Source organism: Dermochelys coriacea, chromosome 1 (assembly GCF_009764565.3).
Source record: "Dermochelys coriacea isolate rDerCor1 chromosome 1, rDerCor1.pri.v4, whole genome shotgun sequence".
In the NCBI taxonomy this organism is placed as follows: domain Eukaryota; kingdom Metazoa; phylum Chordata; order Testudines; family Dermochelyidae; genus Dermochelys; species Dermochelys coriacea.
Window position 1 is genome coordinate 345,372,686 of NC_050068.2, and position 22,024 is coordinate 345,394,709.

Consider the following 22,024-nt stretch of genomic DNA (forward strand, 5'->3'; position numbering starts at 1 on the left):
GAACAAGTCTATCTACTTGTGGGGGGGTGGGACTTTTGCACTGAGGTTAAGCTCCAGGTTTTGTAAATTTCCATCAGCCGTAAAACTTCATCAGTGGAACGTTCAGCATGGGAAGGCTCCATGCCTTCCCTCCCTTGCCCCCGTGCAGCCCTGGAGGCAATCTAACCTTAGGGTTTATTTTGGACTTTAAAGGCCAAATCCAGGTTCCACTGAAGCCAAAGGGGCCAGGAACCAACCACATATGACCTGAATTCTGCCCTGTCTGCTAGTTATGGGGCCTAAATGGTTTGCCATATGAGATGATGAAGGAAAGGTGCTTCTCATGATGGTTATAAAGGCCTTTGCTGCCCATTCAGATGATGCCCTGGGTGCCATCTGCCAGCACTGGCATGGATCACCCCACAGTGTAATGATGGGGAGTGGGAATTCCCTGTTAGATGTTCTCACTTATTTGCTGTTAGCACTGCCAGCTAGGAAGCCAGGCAGGCAGCTAGATTCTTGGATTGCAGTTTTCCAGGCAAAGATATCCTAGATGCTGGCAGGAGCATCAGAGTGATGGACCCCATGATATCCTAGATGCTGGCAGGGCACCAGAGTGACAGACCCCATAGGAGAGGATCAAGGACAGCAAAGGGGTATGGTATTGGGGTTTGCAGCCCATCTCCTACAGCTATAGGACTGCTCCACTGACTCTCCGGTATCTGTCCCACCAAACCAGTTTCTACCAGCATGCAAAGAACAGGGACTGTATATAAGAGGGGAGATGGTGAGTTATATTCCTTAGGCCACGTATACATAGATAGCTGGCAACAGTGGGTGTGTCGCTGAATTATAGCCCCAAAGGGTGCCAATCAGTAACAACTCATGGCCCAGATGCTACAGCTGCGAGCTAAACACATACAGGCAGCACAGGGAATAGAACTGATACTCTTCTGCTGCAAAAGCACACATCTCTACTCCGTGCAGCCCTTAGGGTTTAGAGCGTAAGTGGGTGAGACACTGGCAAACCCCGAAGCAGATCTGACTGTACTCTATCCAGCAGGGGGCAGCTGTTCTTGATCAGTTTAAGTTTCAGAAAGCTCAATTTTGCAAAAGCCCCTGTAACATGCCCAGCCTGGAGATGGCACAATGAGCACTGGTGTAAGGGGTAAATTTTGCAATGAAACTAAGAGTTTTTTCAGTGGTGATGAAGGGCCCCCCGTATCATCCCCCACCCAATGTGGCAGCTCCACATCACCAAAGTGAGAATGACCATTGTTTTGTCCATTGGTGTTTCTTTGAGAGCTTTACACTAGAGCCAGTTTGAGCTAATCCCCTAAATCCAAAAAAAACCTGCTCCACAGCTGACCACAATTTCTACACCAGACCAAGCAAAAAAGCCCACATTCCAATGCTCCTGAAGTTGGAATCTGCAATTCAAATCCCAGCTCTGTGCGTCACTCCCATCTCTGACACCTAGTAAGATGCTTAATTCCTGTGGGACAGTGCCTTGAACACAATGTTCTCAGAGATTTTCCTCAGCCTTGCCAAAGATTTCACCTTTGGGTGGAGATGTGTGTTGCTAGGAGCTACGGAAAAGAAATTAGAGAGAGAGAGAGATGAGAATTTTTCAGAAAGTGAGGAGTATATTTAAAGAGTAGAGCCAGCAGAAAACAGAATTTTCTGTCCAGCAGGAAACTCCAACATTTTGAAATTTGTTTTGTCCTGTATTGTGACAAAAAGTCAAAATCTTGAAACGTTTCCCAAAAAGGAAACCTTCCATAACTGTTGTTCTTCGTGATGTGTTGCACGTGTCCATTCTACTCTAGGTGCCTATGCGCCCCAAGCACAGTTGCCGGAATTTTTTTCCCTCAGCAGCACCCATTGAGGTGGCTTGAGTGTCCTCTGCTGCCGCAGGCCGTTAGCGCCAGTATAAAGTGTCCAACTGACCCCACAGCCCCTTCAGTTCCTTCTTTCCAGAAAGCTCCAATGTAGGGGGGCAGGAGGGTGGGTTGCGGAATGGACATGTGCAGCACATCTTGAAGAACAACAGTTACGGAAGGTCAGTAACCATTTTTTCTTCTTCACATGATTGCACATGTGCCTAATACTCTAGGTGATGGCCAAGTAGTTGAGTTGATGGAAGGATCGGAGTTAATGAACACACAGACTGCAGCACAGCTCAACAGTACAGCTCAACCAAATTTGGCATCATCTCTGAAATGCTGAGGGATGGCGTAATGGGAGGAGAACATGTGCACTGATGACCAGGTTGCTGCTTTACAAATATCCTGAATCGTTCAGTACCAGGGTTGGAACTGGAGTCCAGACCGGGTGCTGCCTGATGGGACAGTGATACCCTTCTTTCCAAGGCCACCTAATATGAGCACCTGGAATATGCCCTGGAAACTGGGGGAAACCCCCACGAGTTCCAAAACGGCCACTGGACCAGGGTAGGTCCCCAGTGACCTCCTGACCAACCACTCAGTATTACTCCTATGCTCAGGTCCATGGAAGGGTGGAAATGCCTGGAGGAGTAGTGAGAGCAGCTCATCGGATGGGAGGAGTAGGACCTGATCTCCCACTTGGAAGAGGATGAGTCTCTGTCCAGTGACCACAGGAGTGCTGTTCCCACCGGTGCCAGAGATCGATGCCATGGTGGAGAGGTCCACTCCATGGCAAACATAGCCGGCTTCCCTTTTGACAGTACCAAAGGATGTGGTACTGAATGTTGAAAGGACCCAGAAGGTTCGCTCCTCTGCGCCGGTACTGATAACACCGACTCCTGTAATGCTGGTCATACTGGTACTGACAGCGAGAGAAGGTCCCTGGCAACGGCAAACGCCTCTGGTGTGGTAGGCACAGAGATAGCATTGGTGCTGCGCACTGCTGCAAATATGGTACGCTCTTCTGGGACTGAACTTAATGGTGTCAACTTCTGTGGTATCGAGGCAGAGGAATGCTTTGGCTTAGATCACACTCCACTCTAATCCCCATGCCTGGCTGTCTTCAGTGCCGGGGATCATCCCCTTTCAGCAGGCCATTTCTTATGCCTTTTTCTAGGCATTAGGAATAGCGATCGGTGCTGGGACTCTGGTCCGGTAGGAGGAGCACTACTACCTGAGGTCAAGGAACTCGGTGCTGAGTCTGACTGGCGTGGCTCAGATCAGGGGTCTCAGTCACACTTCCAGAGCTCATCCCTCATATCACTCCTGTGCTCATTAAAACTAGAGATGGGCTGGAAACAAAAGCTCAGATCCCAGCACCCCAGAAGCTTGGGGAGGTTGGGTCTGGGTGCAAACTTTGCCACGTTGGGCCCCTCTGGGATCAAACAGTACGATTTTCAAAAGCAACTCCGCTCCCAGTGATGTCAGTGGGAGTTTTACCAGCTGACTGCAGTGAAAGCCAGGTGAGGCCAACACAGAGGTGTAAAGTTATATGAAGGAAGGGGGCTGCTGTGTAACTTTGGATGTGTGGTATGCCCTGTACCCAGCCCCTACGCTTCAGCCTGATCAACTCAAGTGTAGTTTGATTGTATGGCCATAAAGAAACCTCAGTGATGAGTTCAGAGTCGAGTTGAGCTCTTGGGAACCGAGTGGATAAGGTCTCGGAGAAAACTGAGTGGAGAAGATCTGAGAAGCCACCCCAACAAACTCCTGAGTGGATAAGGTCTTAGAGGCTACCCCAACAAAAGGTCTGATCCAAAACCCACTGAAATTGATAGAAAGATTCCCAATGACTTCAATGGGCTTTGGATCAGGCCCTAAAACATGCTGCCCAGGTATTCACTCAGCTCCCTGTGGGACAATGTTCTAGCCTGCAGACCACACACACACACACAAACACACACACACACACACACACACACACACACAGGAGAGCGTGTTATTGCTTGAGTCTAGAGTCAAAGAAAAGAGAGAAGAACTGGCCACATGTTTCCATCCTAGGGTCAAACAAATGGGACAAGGACTATCAGTTTCAGTCTGGGGAGCACTGGGAAGGTGAACGAAAACTGCCAAAATGCCTGGGCACCGTCATAAATACATCCAGCCAGGAGACCCCGTGTCACAATTTACACCTGCTGCTAACGACAGTCTAATGCTACAGCTCCCACTTGTCATTCTTAAAGAGCAATTTTATAGTCCTCTAATTTCATTGACTGGCAATATAAATGCAGGAGCCAGTAAATAACCAGGGAGCTTTTGTGTTGTTGTGTGTGTGTGTTTTTAATTTTCATCCACTCTGCTCCTCGTGGATATTTTCTTGGCTCCCCGCCAGAACGAGAATGCTCCCACCAACTGCTCCAGACATACCATTAGCTGCAATATATATCCAGCCACTTGAGATTACTCCCATGCTAATGGCTCAGAAAAAGACTTTCCAAGAGCTACTTATGAGCATGCCAGACAATCAGAATATTTCATGAGCGAATAGAGCGATGACCTGGGGGAGCTGTGGGGCTGTCGTGGCCTGGAGGAAATGCCTTCAGACACAGCAATGCGCCTCCCTGCTGCATCTGAAGGATGGAGCATGGATGCTTTGCCACCTGTTGCACAAGCACAACGGACACAGGGAGGAAGCCTGGCGCAAAAAAAAGGGGGGTGGATTCTCAGACCTGTCAACCACAAGATATGGGCTTGATGGCAGGACTGTGGGGTGGAGTGCTCTGGTCTGTGTAATGCAGTAAGTCAGAGTAGAGGATCGTAATAGTCCCGTCCAGACTTAAAGTCTCTGGATCTATGAGAAAGTTCCAGACCCTTGTCGGGATCTGGAAAAAATAACTTTGGAACTAGTTTTCAACTCCCCCCGCCACCCTTTAAGTTTCAATTGCTCTGCATGAAAGTTTTCAGAAATAGCCACTAATTCTGGGTGCCCAGCTTGAGGTGCATTGGCCTGGTGCTCTGAGCTGGCTGAAGACAATAGGAGCTGTGGGTGCCAGTACCTCTGAAAAATCAGGTACCTGGAAATGCAAACACCCAGAATCACAAGGGTGCTTTGGAGAAGGCTGGGCTGTTTGTTTGGGATGGACGAGGATGTGCTGAACACAGAGAGAGGCTCCGCTCACAGAAGTTAGGACCCCAGTGGAACTATAAAGGATCAGGATTCCCACCAGGCTTTGTTCTCAGGAGACTTCCAGCCCTAGACCACACATTCAGACAGACTTTGGCTACGGAGTCTGTACCTTTGGATTCTGAACAGAACGGGCAGAGCCTTTGGAGATTTGCCTATCACCAGCTGAGATCCCTGGACCCTGAGAAAAGACACCTGCTGGCAAACCCTACCATTTTTTATTTGCAAAATAACGTATTAGCCATGGTGACGACTGGCTCACCCCAGTCCTGTTTCATCCCAACGGGACAGATTGCCTACTTTGTCCTGCTTTGACCCAGGCATAGAACCTTTGTCCTCCGGGGGCTGTCCTTTGTCCTCCCTCGACCCTGCAGAAACTGCTGCCCGCATACCATCCCCGAACCCCAAGAAGAATGCTTATGTAAGTGTTCTTTGGAGATGGAGACAGTGACTAGTCTGGGGGAGGGGGAGGGTCTTCTCCTTGGTGGACTGGTCTCCACAGATCTCCCAATAGCTGCAGATTTAGGGGGTCAGTTACCGAGGAAGGAGAGTCAAGCCCTTTCCCAGTGGACAGTTTGGTAGACATCTGGGAATACCCCCTTGTGTTTTGTGCCACCTAGAAGATGATATGGGACTGTATATTCAAGGATCAGTTCATCTTCCACTGCCACCCAGCCACGTCTGGGATGGAAGGGGCAGCAGCACCACACCAGGATTCATTTTTAACCCTTATATTGCTGCAAGCAGCTGGGCAGGCACTGAGCACCAAGCATACCATGGGGTCACAGGCGCTTTTATTTTTTCTGGTGGGTGCTCCACCCTCGCTCTGCCTCTCCCGCCCTTTGCTCCGCCCCTTCTGCCAATGCTGCGCCCTCGTTCTGCCTCTCCCGCCCCTTGTTCTGCCCCCTCCACCAAGGCTCCCTGCCCATCCGTCGCTCTCCGCCAGCCACCGAACAGCTGATCAGCAGGGCCCAGTGGAACAGCTGTGACGGGCGTGTGCTGAGCACCCGCTATTTTTTTCCCAGGGGTGCTTGAGCCCCAGAGCCCCCAGGGAGTCGGCGCCTGTGCACTGGATTCTCAGTGGGGCAGTCATGTTCTTTTATCAGGTCCTAACTCCCAACAGTGCTGTTTCTAATCTATCTCTCTCCCACTCAGACGTCTCCATCTCTCTAGTCATAACATCTCCCTATGCACTTCTGGATGAGTTACTCCAGATCTTACATCCCTAGCACCAGCAGGGAGGAGAGGAATCTCTCTATCTACCTAGGGAATTATATGGCCCCCATCATTAGTGTTGAGATCTATCTTAACTACCTGGTGACTATGATGGCTCTCATCACCACAGCATCTGAGCACCTTCCAAGAGATAATAACCACCACACGAGACAGAGATCTCATTTTCCTCTCTACTACCCCACTTTGTCTCCCCCTGCATTGCCCTCTCTAGTTTTCTTCTCTCTCCTCTCATCTCTCCTACTGCCCCTCTGATTTTCTTTCTCCCTTCACCTCTTTCTCCTTGAAAAATGAAGATGGTAGAAAACCTCACAGGAAAGCACCCCAGGATGGGTCCCCTGTTTCATTAAGGACAGCAGCCTTGTTCTCCCTTTCCCAGTGACTGACACACTTCTGAGTTCTCTTGTTCTGGCCAGATGTGTACTCTGGGAGGTTTTTTTTTCCATCTCATTCCTCTGAAGTATCAGTGATGGCGGCAGCTGGAGATGGGATGGGATTGGCCAGGGCTCAGAGGTGGCACCAAGCATACTCTCTTGTTTGGCTGGGCTGGTTCTTGCTCACATGCTCAGGGTCATCACATGTGGGGTCATGAAGGAATTTTCCCCTAGAGCAGATTGGCAGTGAGCTTGGGGATCTTTCCCCTTCCCCTACAACATGTGGGTGTAGGTCACTTGCCAGGATTCTTCAGGTATATCTCACTTAAGCATTTCCCTGCCGTTGCAGGGATCTTGAGCACTGGTTTTTCCTCAGCCCTTCCTATGCACTGCCGATGGCAGAGAACGGTCTAGTCTCTTGTGGGCCGTGACACTTTGGTCTCATTTTGGTTGTTGGGTTTCGTGTGCGAGTGCTGGGGTGGTGGTGGTGGCCTGTGGCATACAGGAGGTCAGGCTGGTTGAGCTGGTGGTCAGAGAAGCATAGAATCGTAGGGCCGGGAGGGACCTCGAGAGGTCTTCTAATCCAGTCCCCTGCACTCATGGCAGGACTAAGTATTATCTTGACCATCCCTGGCAGGTGTTTGTCTAACTGGCTCTTAAAAATCTCCAGTCATGGAGATTCCATCCATCTGGCCTTAAACTACACAATTCTGTAAAAAGAAAAGGAGTACTTGTGGCACCTTAGAGACTAACAAATTTATTAGAGCATAAGCTTTCGTGAGCTACAGCTCACTTCATCGGATGCATTATGAAGTGAGCTGTAGCTCACGAAAGCTTATGCTCTAATAAATTTGTTAGTCTCTAAGGTGCCACAAGTACTCCTTTTCTTTTTGCGAATACAGACTAACACGGCTGCTACTCTGAAACCTGTGACAATTCTGTAATTATCCCACTCACGTGAAGGCCTGAATGCGGGAAGGCCCGTGTTCTCCAGGGCCATGGTGCCTCTGAGGGGGCTTCCCACCCATAAACAATCAGGTGGTGTAAATGGGTGTCATTTTGTTGAAGTCAATGGAGTCCTGCCGGTTTACACCAGTTAGGCCTCAGATCTTAGCATAATCTAGGCAGTGGCTCTGTCTGCTTTGTGTTGCTGGTGTCAAGAAGCATTAGTGGCAGCCCGCACTCTCACTTCACTTCACACCCACAAAGTGCTCCGGAGACTGTGGAGTTGGCAGGATGCCTGGGATCAGAGCGGGGATTCAGCAGCCAGCTCCGGGGCAGGGGGGACTGTGTCATCCCGGCTGGGCTGCTGTCATGGAAGGCACCAGAGGCTCCTCCCTGAGACATGTCGAGTCTGACCTCCCATCGCGAAAGGTAGTGGGGGCTCTGCTTGAACTGACAGAGCTTAGCCCTGATGCAGTTCCAACGCTAAGCCAGAGACAAAGCAGAGAAATCAACCAGCACAAGAGAAATGGGCTCTTCAAGCTGGTGACCTGACACTAACGAGCCCAGGAGCGAGCGGAGAACAACTTACGTCGGTGATCCGGGGATTGGTGCATTTGCCCTTGGTCCCAGACAGTTCCAGCCACTGGTTCTCCTGGATGGGGCAGTGGTGCTTCAGCGTGCACTGGTTCTGTCCCTCACACCAGCCGCACTCGAAGTCTGGGTCGGCCTTCAGGCACAGGCCGCAGCTGTCCCTCATGGCCCCACACTTGTACAGGTGCACTGTGGGGACAGCAAAGGAGAGATCCTGAGGGGTGTACACACCACAGAGGGAGGGGGAGTCTGCACGGAGGGCTGAGAGGCATAACTAGGAGCAGTGGATGGGAAATTAACATAGGGAAACATAGGCTAAATAGAAGTGATTTTGTATGCTATATCCAATAACATATTAGATGGGGGGAGAGTCTCCCAAGGGGAATAAAGAATGGAAGCTCAGTTGCTACAGTCCTAGGTTGGGCAAAGAGCAGGAATCTCACAAAATTTAGGTGCATCAGAGCCAGGAGGAAGAATGTTCTAGTGGTCAAGGCACTGGCTGGGGAATCAGGAGACATAGGCTCAGTTCCCACATCTGCCACATACTCCCTGTGGACCTTTGGCAAGTCACTTAGTCTGTCTCAGCCTTAATTCTCCATCTGTAAAATAGGGATAATAATCCAGTTTCTATCCCACTTTTTATCTGTCTTGTCTATTTGGACTGTGCCCCTTTGGGGGCAGGGGCTGTCTCCATGTGTATGCAGAGTGCCTCAGGCAATGGGGATCTTCGTTGGGGCCTCTAGGTGCTATCATAGTACAAATAAATAAATAAATAATGATAATTAATAACAACAGATGCAGAATTTCTGGGCATTGGTTTGAATCCAGAATTGAAAATGAGCATTCCCTTCCTTCCTCCACCTCAGGAAATGTGGGAGTTGAGGGACTAACTTTGGTTCCTCTCTAATACAAATGCCAAGGATTAAAACTCACCTTTGATTTTTGGTATAATAATATGATATTATGAGGATGTGAAAGCATTTTCCATATTGCAACTAACTAGCCTTGATAACTAAAGCTACACACACAACTGATTTTTTGGTTCACTGGCAATTCAGGGGCTGGGGGGGGGGAATTAAAAATGGTTTCATGTCAAACCCAAAAGGCATCTCCAATGCAATCTGCAAGAATCCCTCACTAACCCCAGACCTGGGTCCATTCTCAGCAGAGACTGCCCATGGAATGGAGTAGTAGGGTGGTTTGGTGATGGGCCTCAGATCTCAGCATAATCTAGGCACTGGCTCTATCTGTGCCCATCTGGGACTTGGCTGGGCCAATCAAACCTCATGGTCATTGGTGACTTCAGCCAAAATCTGGACTCCCTCTCCAGAGAGGAAAGGCCAGTGTTTAACAACCACATTGCATTACTGAGTGCACTGGCCTAATGGAGCTTGTCGTGGGCCCCTCTGGGGTGGGATTGGCTCTTGTTCTCGGAGTCACAGTCAGTCCGTCTGTCTGTTAGACTTCACGCAATGATCCTATGGGCTATGCTAAATGTGCTGAGTCACATCTCATGGAAACCAGATAATCCAGTGACGCTGAGCAGAGAGCATCCTCACAGGGTGGTATGATTTGTACAGCACCTAGCATATGCTGAGCATGGCTTACGCAGGTCCTTGCCACTCGGAGCTTGTAGTCTCCATATGGGACAGTCTGTGGCAAGCCCTTCTCCTCTCTGCAGATGGCAGCATGGTCCCAGGCTCACAGCAAGCTGTGGCAGGGGAAGTGCTTCTAGAACAGCTGATTAGAAGGGCTGGGTTTTTCCCACTGAAAATTACACTGTTAACTCAGCCATTCGTGTGCCAGTGACGGAAAACCTCTTTGATGCCCTCCACACCGTCAATAGCCATTCATGCCCATTACACTCCATGCCACTGACATTCAAAAGACAGCAAGTCAAGAGAAGGAACAGGGTGACTTAGGGGATCAGTAATAGGCTTCGGGGCCTTTTGCTTCTAGACTGAGGATTCAAACTCAGTCTAGGTCGGTGGTGACCAACAATGGTGACTATCTGACAGCTGCTCTGGGGCCACTAGGCTAGAGGTCTCAGTCCAAGGCATAGTGGACAGCTGTGGACATCACAGATGACCTTCCCTCCTAGCAGCGTCATCAGAGAGGCCCTGGACGGAGTGGACAACGGACTCCCTTCTCATCCCTAGAGAGGAAGGACTGAGGTACAGAGAGGGGAGCAGGCTGAAGAAAGCTTGCCCTGCCCTGTCCTTCTCCTAGGGATGTACAGAGGTCGTCACTCACCAGGGACTCTCAATGATTAGTGGAGCACCCAGATCCTTTACTATTTCCTCCCTTGGGCATTGAACCTGACTCCCGCAGAGCAAGCTAGGCAGCCCTGTGGCTACATGGGAAGAGGCTGCTCGGTCTGCTTGGAGCCTGGTGAAAGCAGTGCTGATGTGCTCGGCCACCACGCTGCCAGCGGAGAGGAGGGCCCTGGCACATTGTCTGACCAAGCCAATGAGCAATTTAGAAGAAGTTGTCACCTGTCACTAACTATCAGCCACTGCATCCCTGACAATGTGCAGACAGGAAAACAGCTGCGCAGGGGATCCAGCGGAGGGACAGAGATCATGGAGGTGGGTGCAGGAAGAAGAAGAGGAAACAGGGGTGCATCCTATGGAGGAGAGGATGTGTTGCCCTCCTGTCGCTCTCCAATCCCCACTCCCACAGAGCAGCATGGCAGGTTCTGGAGAGAACCACATCCAAAACCCCCAGCCAGAGGGAGGGCCTCAGGATGACATAGGGAAAGTAAAGTGGGAAGATGCAGAGCTGAGGAGGAGGGAAGAAGTAGGACAGAGGAGAAGTGAGTGAGGGGAGAAGCAGGGGGACAGGAAAGGGGATGGGAGGGGGAAAGGAAAACCTCTAAGGGAAGAGATGGAAGGCAAGAGAGGATCTGAGAAGAGAGGGAACCCAGGGCCACTGGGTAACTGAAGGCAAGGGGAAGGAGGGAAGGAGAGGCTGGGGAAGAAATGGAAAATCCAGCTGCAGTGAAACTCTGGACTAATATGCTTGTCTCTGGGATGTGGCTGAATGGGTGACAGCTCCCCAGCGAGAGTCAGATCAGCCCCTGGCCATCTGCTGCAATTAACTGGAGCCAGGCTCTCTGGCGAGGAGTGGGTCTCAGTCCTTTTCCTATCACTTCACTTCATTCAACCTTTCCTCACTGGTACACTGCCCCCTCCCTCCCTGTTCATTACCACATTGCATCTGAACCAAGACCAGAGACGAGCTGTGGATGCATTAACTTGAAGTGCCTTATTGAAAGGGAGGTGAAGGGGAGAGAAGGAAGGTGGGGGGGAAGGGAATAGGGAGGGACACAAGAGGATACAGGGAGAGGGGAAGAGGAAACCGAAGGTGGAGAGCATAGGAGGGAGAGGGGGGAGGGGAGTCCCACTTCTCAGGAGCTCCGAGAAAAAACAGAGCACAGAAATTAGTAATTTGCAGAGTGCACAGAACAACCATGAGGTAGATTGTGCAGATAAACGGGGCTGCTTTGTTAAGTGTGTGGAGTGATGTGGTCTGTTGCTAAGGTTACCACTTCCAAGGACAAGTTGAAATAATTCTTTACCTTTGTTCTGTGCTGGGTTGTCAATGTTGAAATTCCCATTCCACACGACTGTCAGCTCCACCGGCAGGCTGTTAATCTCCATCCCTTCATATGAATACTAAAAACAGGAGAGAAAAAACAAAACGACATCAGGTCCAACGCGGGGGCAGCCCCCACCATGAACCCTGGACACTGGAAATGGCACCTTCACTTTCCCTCTCCATACACCACTGACTGCAGGGACTCCCACTGCTGAGCTCTCAGAGGGATGTTGACCGGCCATTCTCAGTGCAGGGAACTTCTCTCTCTCTCAATGTCTGATGTCCCTCAGGTGCTAGCAGTTATGGGAATGCCCTAGGAGTTAGGTGCATCTCTTAGGTGTAGCCTTCTGATTTTGCATGTATCTCTGAGGTGTGCTTTCTAGGTGTTGGATTTATCTCTGAGGTGTACCTTGTAGCTGTTGGGTGTATTTGCTGTTGAGTGCAACTCTGAGGTTTGGTGTGCTTTCTTGTTGTTGCATATATCTTTGTGGTGTCCCGTCCATTTATTGGATGTATCTCTGAGGCATTGGGTATATCTTTGAGGTGTTGGGTGTATCTCTACAGCTTTGAGTGTATCTCTGCGGCATTGGGTGCATCTCTGAGGTGCATCTGCATGGGGCTTGGTGCTGAAATCAGCATAATCCCACAAAAATTAACCATATATCAGCTAAGGAAGACTTATTCCCTTACAGCATCACAATCATTAGAACAGATTCAGACAATTATAGGCAGATCAGAAAGACCAGCCCAACAACCAAGCACTCGTTTTACTGTATTTTACAGAACTGCCTGCTGGGCCACATCACTGGCATCTTATGTTAGCATGGCATCTTCCACCTCAAAGAGACAGAAAATATTTTACAAGCTGGGTGCAAAATGCAGCTACCTCTGAGGTAGAAGGTGGCAGCCATTTAATAGTGCAGAGCAACACTACACAGCAGATCATGATAGGATGTGAAGAATGCTGTACTGAGATGACACTGGAAGCGGGATTTTAAGCAGACTACGGTTACCAGGACTGGAATTCTGCTAGGCCACCAAGGCTAACATCCCTACTCTTGAGATAAGGCTCATAGAATTTTTAATGGACACAAGTGGCGAGAATATGGTTTCCTATCTCATTTAAAAGACCACACCTCAGTGCCCCTTGACCATATGCTGTGTGATTGCTGTCCTGTTTATTCAGAAGGAAAACCACTAGTGACTGAGACACCAAGGCCACAGTGCATGGAACCCTGTGCTTCCCCATGGAGCTCCTCTCCCATCACCAGACTGTGGCAGCCCACCTGGAACAAGGCAATTTGTGTAGAGAGCATGGTGAAAGTTCTTTCCTTGTTAATTAAAGTTAAACTCAAACTTTGGCTGGGGGTGCCTTGAAACTTGTAAACAAACCCAAAGTAATGGCTTGGTCGCAGGGCTTAAACGAAGCCCTGATCCTATCCAGGGCTCTGGAATAGGAGTAAGGAGCTCCGCTCCTGACCCAGCTCTGCCCAGCACTCCCCTGGGAAAAAGCAGGCAAGCCTTCTTAACTGGCCTGCTGGCTCCTGATTGGTTACTGTACCTTCCTAGCCCTTCTAGGCACTGAAGGGCTAAATTTTGTGGTGCCCAGGCCTGAGTAGGTTTTCCTAGGCAGACATGTGTCAAGGCACTGATGACTCTAGAGATCCTGTCACATGGACCTGCTTCTAATTAGCTGCTAAGAACTACGATTACAGCCCAAGGCATGTAGCCCAGATCCTCACGTATCTAGGTGCCTAACTCGCAGTGATTACTTGTGGCTGTTCTTGAATCTCTGTAGTGCTGGTCCCTGGGCCACCCCTTTGGGTCCATGCTGCACTACTTTGTTGCTCGCACCGTTAAGGACTAGCCTGGTGCTGTGCCTTCCCATACTGGCAGGTAGCTGGTGATCATGCTCTTGGTCAGGTGTTGTAGGAAACTTTTACTGCTTTTGAGGGAGGCCTGTGAAGCAGAACCTGATGGTCAAACTGGGCTGAGCAGCAGCTTCCATGACTATGATGGTTCCAAAGCCTACTCTTAAGAGGAGGACAAGCTACTTTCAGGGATGAGAAAAGGGATTAAGAGCTGATCTGAACCTTCAACCCAAACACAGTTGGGAACCTTTCCTGAGGTTTGAGTCACATTTGCTCCTTTCTCCCCTCAACCAGTTATTATATGCTGCTTCTTGCAAGACAGGAAGCAAAACTGCTGACAACCCACAAAGCACAGTGGTTTCCATGGAGACGGATCCTGGGGCGCTTATTCCAGTTTTGCTCAGTCCACACTTGGGCCAAACTCCCACTTGACGTCAATCGAGTTTGTCTAGGTACAGACTGAACACAAAGTTAGTCAGGCCCCAGGATTTGGCCCAGGGTATTTCTGGCCCAGTCTAAAGCACGGTAAAGGTATGGAGACCCCACAAGATCACCCCCTCGCTGGAGAGTCCCAGCCTGATTTCCAGACCAAAAGCCTGTGCGGAAGCCAGGGCTCTGAACCTTTTGCAGGTGGGTTCACCCAGGACTACTAACGGTCGTGTAACGGTTGTGTAAAAGGTCTGATGATTTCTGCCCATTACAGCAGAGTTATTGCTAGTTACATGGTAATTTCTTTCTGAGCAAGCTAAACGCAATTAGCCTGTAATCTGCAGGAACCTGTGATTACAATTTAGTTGCAAAATATTTATGGGTAAGAGCTATATGGTTACCATGGAGGTGAAGAGTGCTCCCAGGATAGCAGTGCCCTGTACTGTATAGCTGCCCCCGCCAATCTACTCAGTATTAGCATTTTTATGTCACTTCTCCGTGTCACTTGGAATAAACGGTGGGATAACGCAAAACAGCCTCTCCTCCAAACACTGATTTTCCACAGCGCACCCTTTCACCACAGCAAGGTCAGAACAGCCTGAGTGACAGGACTGCTGGACAGGGAAACTGAGGAGTGGATTCTCTGCACTTCTGTAGCATCTGCAGATCTCAAAGCACTTTACAAGCACCAGTTAATGAAAGCTGGCAACATCCTGTTGGACAGGTAGCTGCTAACATCCCCATTTTACAGGGGAAACTGAGGCACGGAGAGGTCAAGTGATTTGCCCAGGGTCACACAGTGAGTAAATACGACCTGTGAAGAGAACTCAGGACTCCTGGTGCCTATGTCTGCGCTGTAACCACTAGACCACACTGGCCAGGCAGAGAAAATCTGCACAGCAGCACACACTATGCTTCTTTCTGCCAGCCCGCTTTAAGGGACCCAAGAGATTTTGCTAAGGGTATGAACTCTGGAGCACTTTCCCAAACCTTTTAAATCCCCATCATCACTAACTGAACCCATTGATTAAATGGCAGAGGAAGTGCTAAAGTGCTAAAACAGCCTAGTGGTTAAAGCAAACAGGTGGAGCCGAGAGACCTGGGTTCTTCTGATCCTGGCTCTGCTACTGACTTGCTGTGGGATCTTGGGCAAGTCACTTTGGTTCTCTGGGCATCAAATTTCCCCACCTGTGAGATGGTGATAACAATACTTCCCTGCCTCTTCGTACCATTGTAGGAATGAGTTAAAGCCAGGAAAGTCGTGGGAGATGGCACGGTGGGATTCCTATCAGAAAAGATCACAGGGAAAGCCAATGAATGCATCATCTCCCCAGGTGAACTGGCTCCTTCCCATGGCATGTCTTTAGTCTGCAGACTCGCCCCCCCTCCGCTTGAATCAATGCCTTCTGCCCACACCACTGCGTGGGGAGGTGCCCAGCCAGCTTCTAAAAGGAGCCTTCATCTTTACGAGACAGTGAAATGTGTCAGTTTGTTCTGCCTAAACCCTGAGCCCGCTGCTCTGTCTGAGACTGCCTTTGCAGACACAATTGCCTGATAACAGAAAAGGACTTGCACCAGACTAATGAAGCCAGGCAGTGGGAGGGGAGGCTTATACCTCAAGCCGCGAAGGCTGAAAGTGTATTGTTCACTGCACAGGATGGTTCTAGGGAGGCAGAACTGTCTTCTGCTGCTCCCTCACGCCAATGAGGTGCCAGCTGGAGCTTCGTCAGCTGCCGCAGCTCCAGCGTGAAACGCACACCTCTGTCAGGGCCAGTCACTGCAAATGATCAGAAGCCTTCCGGGGCCGTATAACACCAGGGGGCACTTTTAAACACAGGTATAGTCACATGAGTGACTAACAACATGCACCTTCTGCCTCAACAGATCATCTCCCTGTGCGTGCTGGGAGTTAGCCCTGCAGAACCAGGACAGTAGGGAACAACCAGATGGATCCCATCCTGTCTCACCTGGAGCCTTCCATCCACTGAGGATGTCAGTGCCAGCAGCAAGAACCCAGCTTTTTAGATCTTGGGCTGTTTGCAGCACTGGAAGTTGCAGTGGGGGCAGGGTTGGACGGCATTTTTAACTTGTTAACTCAGCAGAGTTGATCTGCAACTGGAATCTGCTGAGAGGGAATAAACAATGGGATTCACAGATCTCTCTTGGCAACACTCCTTCCACTCTGCCAGTCAGCAACAGCTGAGGATCTGAGCCCAAGATTGCTAATCTTACTGTTACTGTCTTGTGTTTGAAGTCTGTTCTCGAGGGGGTAGATACCTTTTGGGACAAAGCAATTAATAGAGCAAAACAAAAACCACAACACTCTCGGTCCTGCTTTACTGGTTTGACTAGGAGTCACAAGCTCATTGACGCCCCAGTCCAAAGCTCACTGGAGTCACTGGGAGTCCTTCCATTGGCCCTAAGAACATGCATCAAATATGTTGGAGGGTAGAGAGAAGGGCCTTTCAGTCTCTGGGATTTGTGGTGGAGAGGAAAGGTTCCTGTGGTTAGGAAAACTCAGAGAATCAGGGTTTGTGTCTGTATACTCTTTAGTGCAGCTTTCCCCTGGGTATTACACAGGGTCAGTCCTTCCCTTGCTATGCATAGGTGACTCCGATTGACATTCATGCATGCTGCTGCACACATGAAGCCCATGGAGACTGTCCTCTGCTAGATAGAGAACACCTGAAGAAGGCCCCTTGTAGGCCCAGACATTTGTTGGAAGCAATCTGGTGGGCCAATACAAAGGGGTTGTATTATCTGCAGGTAAGTGCCTGACAGAATCAGAGTTAGCACGGTGTTCCCAGCCGTTTTCCAGGCCTCTCTCACCTCCAGACACTATCACAGCCATGCTCTCTTCATCTAGAGAGTGCAGCAGATTCACAGTGCTACTGCCTGCCCTCAGGGAATGTGTTACAACCACGCACCAGAGGCTGCACTGCCCTCCAGTTAATTTTCAGGTGCATTCCAAGTGCTGCCTCTCATTGACAAGGGTTTGATTCTGACTGTCTCAGCAACCACCTCTTTCTTTGCACACAGAGGTTCAGCAGTAGGCCCGGGCACCACTAATGTCCCACTTGAGCCCAATTTTGCATGAGCCTGATGGTGCAGTTCAGCTAGCAGACACTGGATTGGTATACTTGGTGCATTCTCAGTGGAAGGCTCTGGAGTTTGCACACAGCTCCCTGAGTCTGTCAACCTTCCATTTGCCAGGGACAATTTGCCCCTGTAAAATCGATAACAGTAGCTGTGGGCTGCCAAAATTAAGAGTGGATGCAAATCTCAGCCCTTCCGCCTCTAACAACCGGAGTCACAACCACAAGTCTAATGTGGGTGCAAAACGACAAGCACAAATTGTAGAGTCTCAAATTGCACCTGCAAAAGAGAGGCTGCCCTTTCACAAATGTAGTTCAATGCTCACGAGCTGATGAAGGGCTTCCAGAGGAAGCCATTTGCAGAGCGTAAGAAGTTTGATTGGTCCTATAAACTCCAGAAACTATATACATATATATATTCTTTTCAGAGTAGCAGCCGTGATAGTCTGTATTCGCAAAAAGAAAAGGAGTACTTGTGGCACCTTAAAGACAAACAAATTTATTTGAGCATTATGCTCAAATATATTTGTTCGTCTCTAAGGTGCCACAAGTACTCCTTTTCTTTTTGCATATATATTCTTGAGTACCATCTACTGGCTCTTTATCTACAATTTACATATACACAGATAGAGAGCACCTCTGTGACATATACCAAACAGCTTCTGGCCACAGTCCCTCTACCTAGCTTAAAACCTTAAGCCACAAGCCACTCTAAGTAGAATGGCTGTTTGATACAGAGATGGTTAAACTCTCTGATTATTGCTGTGTCTAGAGAGAGGCAGGGAGTAAAACAGTAAAATCAGATCTACCGCTACATAACAGAACTTTACAAACATTAACTGTTTAATCCACAAAGCCCCTCTCATTTTCTAGATGTGGAAACCAAAGTGAAGAGACTTGCCCAAGGTTACACACACAAGCAGTGGCAGAGATGGGATCACAAATCAGGTGTTCCTGCCTCCTACCTCCAGACACCATTCATTAGCCCCCACTGCTTCTGTTGCTGAAATGCAATCAGAAAAACCATTCCAGCATTTGCAGCTAGGAAAGAGTGTGCCACAAACCAAAGTTGTTATATAGTTCACCAAACGCAGAACATAAGAACAGCCATACTGGGTCAAAACGAAGGTCCATCTAGCCCAGTATCCTGTCTTCTGACAGTGGCCAGTGCCAGGTGCTTCAGAGGGAATGAACAGAAAAGAGCAATTTATCAAGTGATCCACCTCTGCCATTCAGTCCCAGCTTCTGGCAGTCAGAGGTTTAGGGACACCCAGAGCATGGGGCTGCATCCCTGCCCATCTTGTCTAATAGCCATTGATGGACCCATCCGCCATGAACTTCTCTCATTCTTTTTTGAACCCACTTATACTTTTAGCCTTCACAACATCCCCAGCAATGCAGGTTGATTGTGCATTGAGTGAAGAAGTCCTTCCTTTTGTTTGTTTTAAACCTGCTGCCTATTAATTTCATTGAATGACTCCTGGTTCTGGTGTTATGTGAAGGGGTAAATAACAATTCCTTGTTCACTTTCTCCACCCCAGGCATGATTTTAAGGACCTCTAACCTATCCTGCCTTCATCGTCTCTTTTCTAAACTGAACAGTCCACTCTTTTTATTCTCTCCTATCATGGAAGCTGTTCCATCCCCCTCATCATTTTTATTGCCCTTCTTTGTCTTTTCCAGGTCTAATACATCTTTTTTTAAGATGGGGTGAGCAGAATTCCATACAGTAATCAAGGTGTGGGCATATCATGGATTTATATAGTTGCATTATGACATTTTCATGAGATGCAACGTGGGGAGGTGTGTATATGGGGGGAACAGGGCACAAATGGATCTTTAACAGAGTCCATATGTCACCCGTCTTGATTTAACATCTGTTTTCCATGACGGCTTTACACATTCCTGTGTAAACCTAGAATGAGCCTGGAGCTATGAAACCTCAACAGATTCTGTGGGATTTTATTACAAGTACCCTTAATTAAAAACCCAACATCAGTCTAGCAGACCTATGAGACTGCATATTTCCACAGAGCCAGGCATGTGCAGTTATGGGAACCAAACACCCAGCTTACACGGAGAAAGATCAAAGGTCAAGATCACAGGACAAATCCCAGTTGTGACCAGCCTCAGAACAGCACACCCAGGGCAATGCCATGAGGCCAAAGTGTTTCATCACCTCTCCACCCAAGGCTTGGCCTCCACAGGGAGAAGGAAATATCCCCAGGGAGGTTTCGCTGTATTACGATTTTAGTACTTGCTCTTGTGTCCCCTGAGTATGGTAAGAAAGAAGGAGCGTGGTCTTGTGACAAAGGCTCTGGGCTGAGATTCAAGAAACCTGTGTCTGGCTCTGCCACAGACAACCTGTGTGACCTTGAGCAAGTCATTTAGCCTGTCTCTGCCTCAGTTCCCCACCCATAAATCAGGGATAGTAACCCTTCTGTTCTCCCACCTTGGTCTGTCAGTCTATGTAGATCCCAGCATCTAGCTCAGTGGGGTCCTGATCTTGGCTGGGCCATCTAGTTGCTACTTGAATACACACAAATAATAATTATTAATTCTGAATGATTATATGTGTGAGTGCCCAACCATGCCCATCTTTGATTTACACATAAGAGAGCAGTTCTAATGTCTTCTATAAACAGGATCACAATGTCTCCCACTCTCTCTCTCTCTCTGTGCCACACAGTCAAACACTCCTGAGCTCATTAAACTCAAATGCAATAAGTTCCCATCAAGGCAGCTCATCTTCACCCAGTGCAGCACTACATAGAGGTTTCAAGCACACAGCGCTGAGGCTCACATGTGCAGGGGTATGACGAGGAATAAGATGGAGCACTGGTAGGGAACTAACTGCCAAGGATCAGTCCATGAGGCTTGTGAGTGCTGGGGCCAGCCATGGGTGGAAGATCAAACAGAGTGGGCGTGTGTACATAGATCATAGGAGTTAGTGATGGCAAAGACCTTTCTGGTCCACTGTCCATCTCTCACCCACCTGCCAGCTGCCTGTGTATGATGTTTGCTGAGAGCTTTGGCCAGTCTAGCTTCAGATGACTGCAAGCGGTGGGGCTCCCACTGCTTCTCATGGGGGAGACTGTTCTGCATGCTAACAGATCTCACCCATTCTTCCTGATAAGTTTTTTTTTCAAAACTCCTCCTAAACGTACCTTACTTTCCTTTCATCCCCTCACTCTTGGGCCAGCCTGGCTGCAGCACACAGAATAAGAAGTGCAATATGTAATGGCAGGCAGGGTCTATCTGGACGATAATTGCCTGCCTTGGATGATGTGATGGAGCGCAAGGCCCAGGCTGAGAGGCTTAAACCACTTGACAAGAGCAATAATTGCCCTGAAATGCACTGTCTGGTGTGACTTATTGCAGTTATTAAATGAAATATTGCCATGAAGGCCAGAAACAAGGCAGAGCTGGACTCGGCATTCCAGTGCCAGAGGTGCGTATAGCATCACTGACAGCCACTCAGAGAGGCTGATCCCCTCCCAGTGGCCTCAGGACATTTCTTCACTGAAGTTGGAACTATTTAGAAAAACTTCTATATTTAAAATGAGAGGGCCTGATTCTGATCTCAGCTACCCCAGTGTAAATCCAGAGTAACTCCACAAGGCCAGTACGGTAAGGGCCCAATTCTGATCTCAGCTACTCCAGTGTAAATCCTAAGCAGCTCCCATGGCTTCAAGAGAGTTACTCCCAATTTACACCAGCATAACTGAAATCAGAAATTGGGCCTAGCATTTTTTTGTGTGTGTTGAAAAGCTAGTGGGGCTGGGTAAGGACAGGGCTTACTGGGGGAAATAAGGGGTTTGGCTAAAGCATGCTGTACCCTGGCTGTTCTGGACTGCTGACCCCACCTGTAGAGGGACTGTTGTAGCAGGGTGCAGGTTAGATCAATCCCTGAGGCTGCTCTAGCTTATGCCTGGGACCATGCTGGTTCCCAGAAGGCAACAGAATCTGAGAGGCACAAGGGTGGACTAAAACCACCTCTTTTGGTCCTGTGTTGAGATCAGCTTGGCTGGAATGGAGAATCCACAGATCCACTCCCAGTCCTGAAGAGCTCAGTTCCCAGGGACTGATGGCTATATAAGGAAACCCATCAGCACAAAGGGACACCCAGGGGCACCCTCATGGCAGTCCCGGCAAGGAAGCCAAGGCCTGAAAGGGCCATGCGGATGGAATGTCATTTTCACCTGGAGAGGGGTCGCTGTAGACACACTGAGGGGGGCATGTGGGGGAAGCTTGCCCTGCTGCTCCCCATGCAAGGTATCTCAAGCTGCCCCCCCCCCCCCCAAAATGGAGACACTCTAAGTCACTGGGCACATGTGAAAATCCTGACCTTCATCTCTGGGGCTGCCAATCCAGCACTGGATTCACTGTATCTATATCCAGACTGATACTGAACAATCTAATAGCGTCCATGGGAATTCATGGTGTAGACCGGCTGGCTGCTTTCTCTCCCCACTACAGCTTTATGGCCAGCTATAAAGACCTTAACAGATCCCTATAATACTCCTCTTAACTTCCGGCTTTCACTCACATGAAAGGAAATGGAAGGTGTTTAATGGGTTTTTCATTTTTCAAACCACAAATTTCTGCGAAATGCTGAACTCAAGCGCTCCCCAGTAATGGAAGCAGGGGGACAAACAGGGGCGTTGGTGGGGAAATGCTCATTTGTAACTGATCATAAAATGCAGTTAACGGCCTATAATCTTCAAGATGCTGTTTAATGCAACAGAATACGTAGTGTGGGATATTAACAGGCTCTGCCTGCGTTTGAGCACTGGAGCTGGGGTGAAGTGGCTGATGCCTGTAGTAGGCCTTTGAG

The 22,024-nt window shown here is 49.1% G+C and overlaps 1 protein-coding gene across 1 annotated transcript in view; it reads right to left on the reverse strand.

The window, feature by feature from the left end:
* Positions 1–22,024, reverse strand: part of PLXNA4 (plexin A4) — a 600,205-nt gene that overhangs the window by 108,648 nt on the left and 469,533 nt on the right. Inside the window, exons 10-11 of the mRNA XM_038372558.2 lie at positions 11,773–11,869; positions 8,191–8,381 (exon numbers count right to left, since the gene is read on the reverse strand). Coding sequence (XP_038228486.1) covers positions 8,191–8,381; positions 11,773–11,869 — 288 coding nt within the window. The remainder of the gene's footprint in view (positions 1–8,190; positions 8,382–11,772; positions 11,870–22,024) is intronic.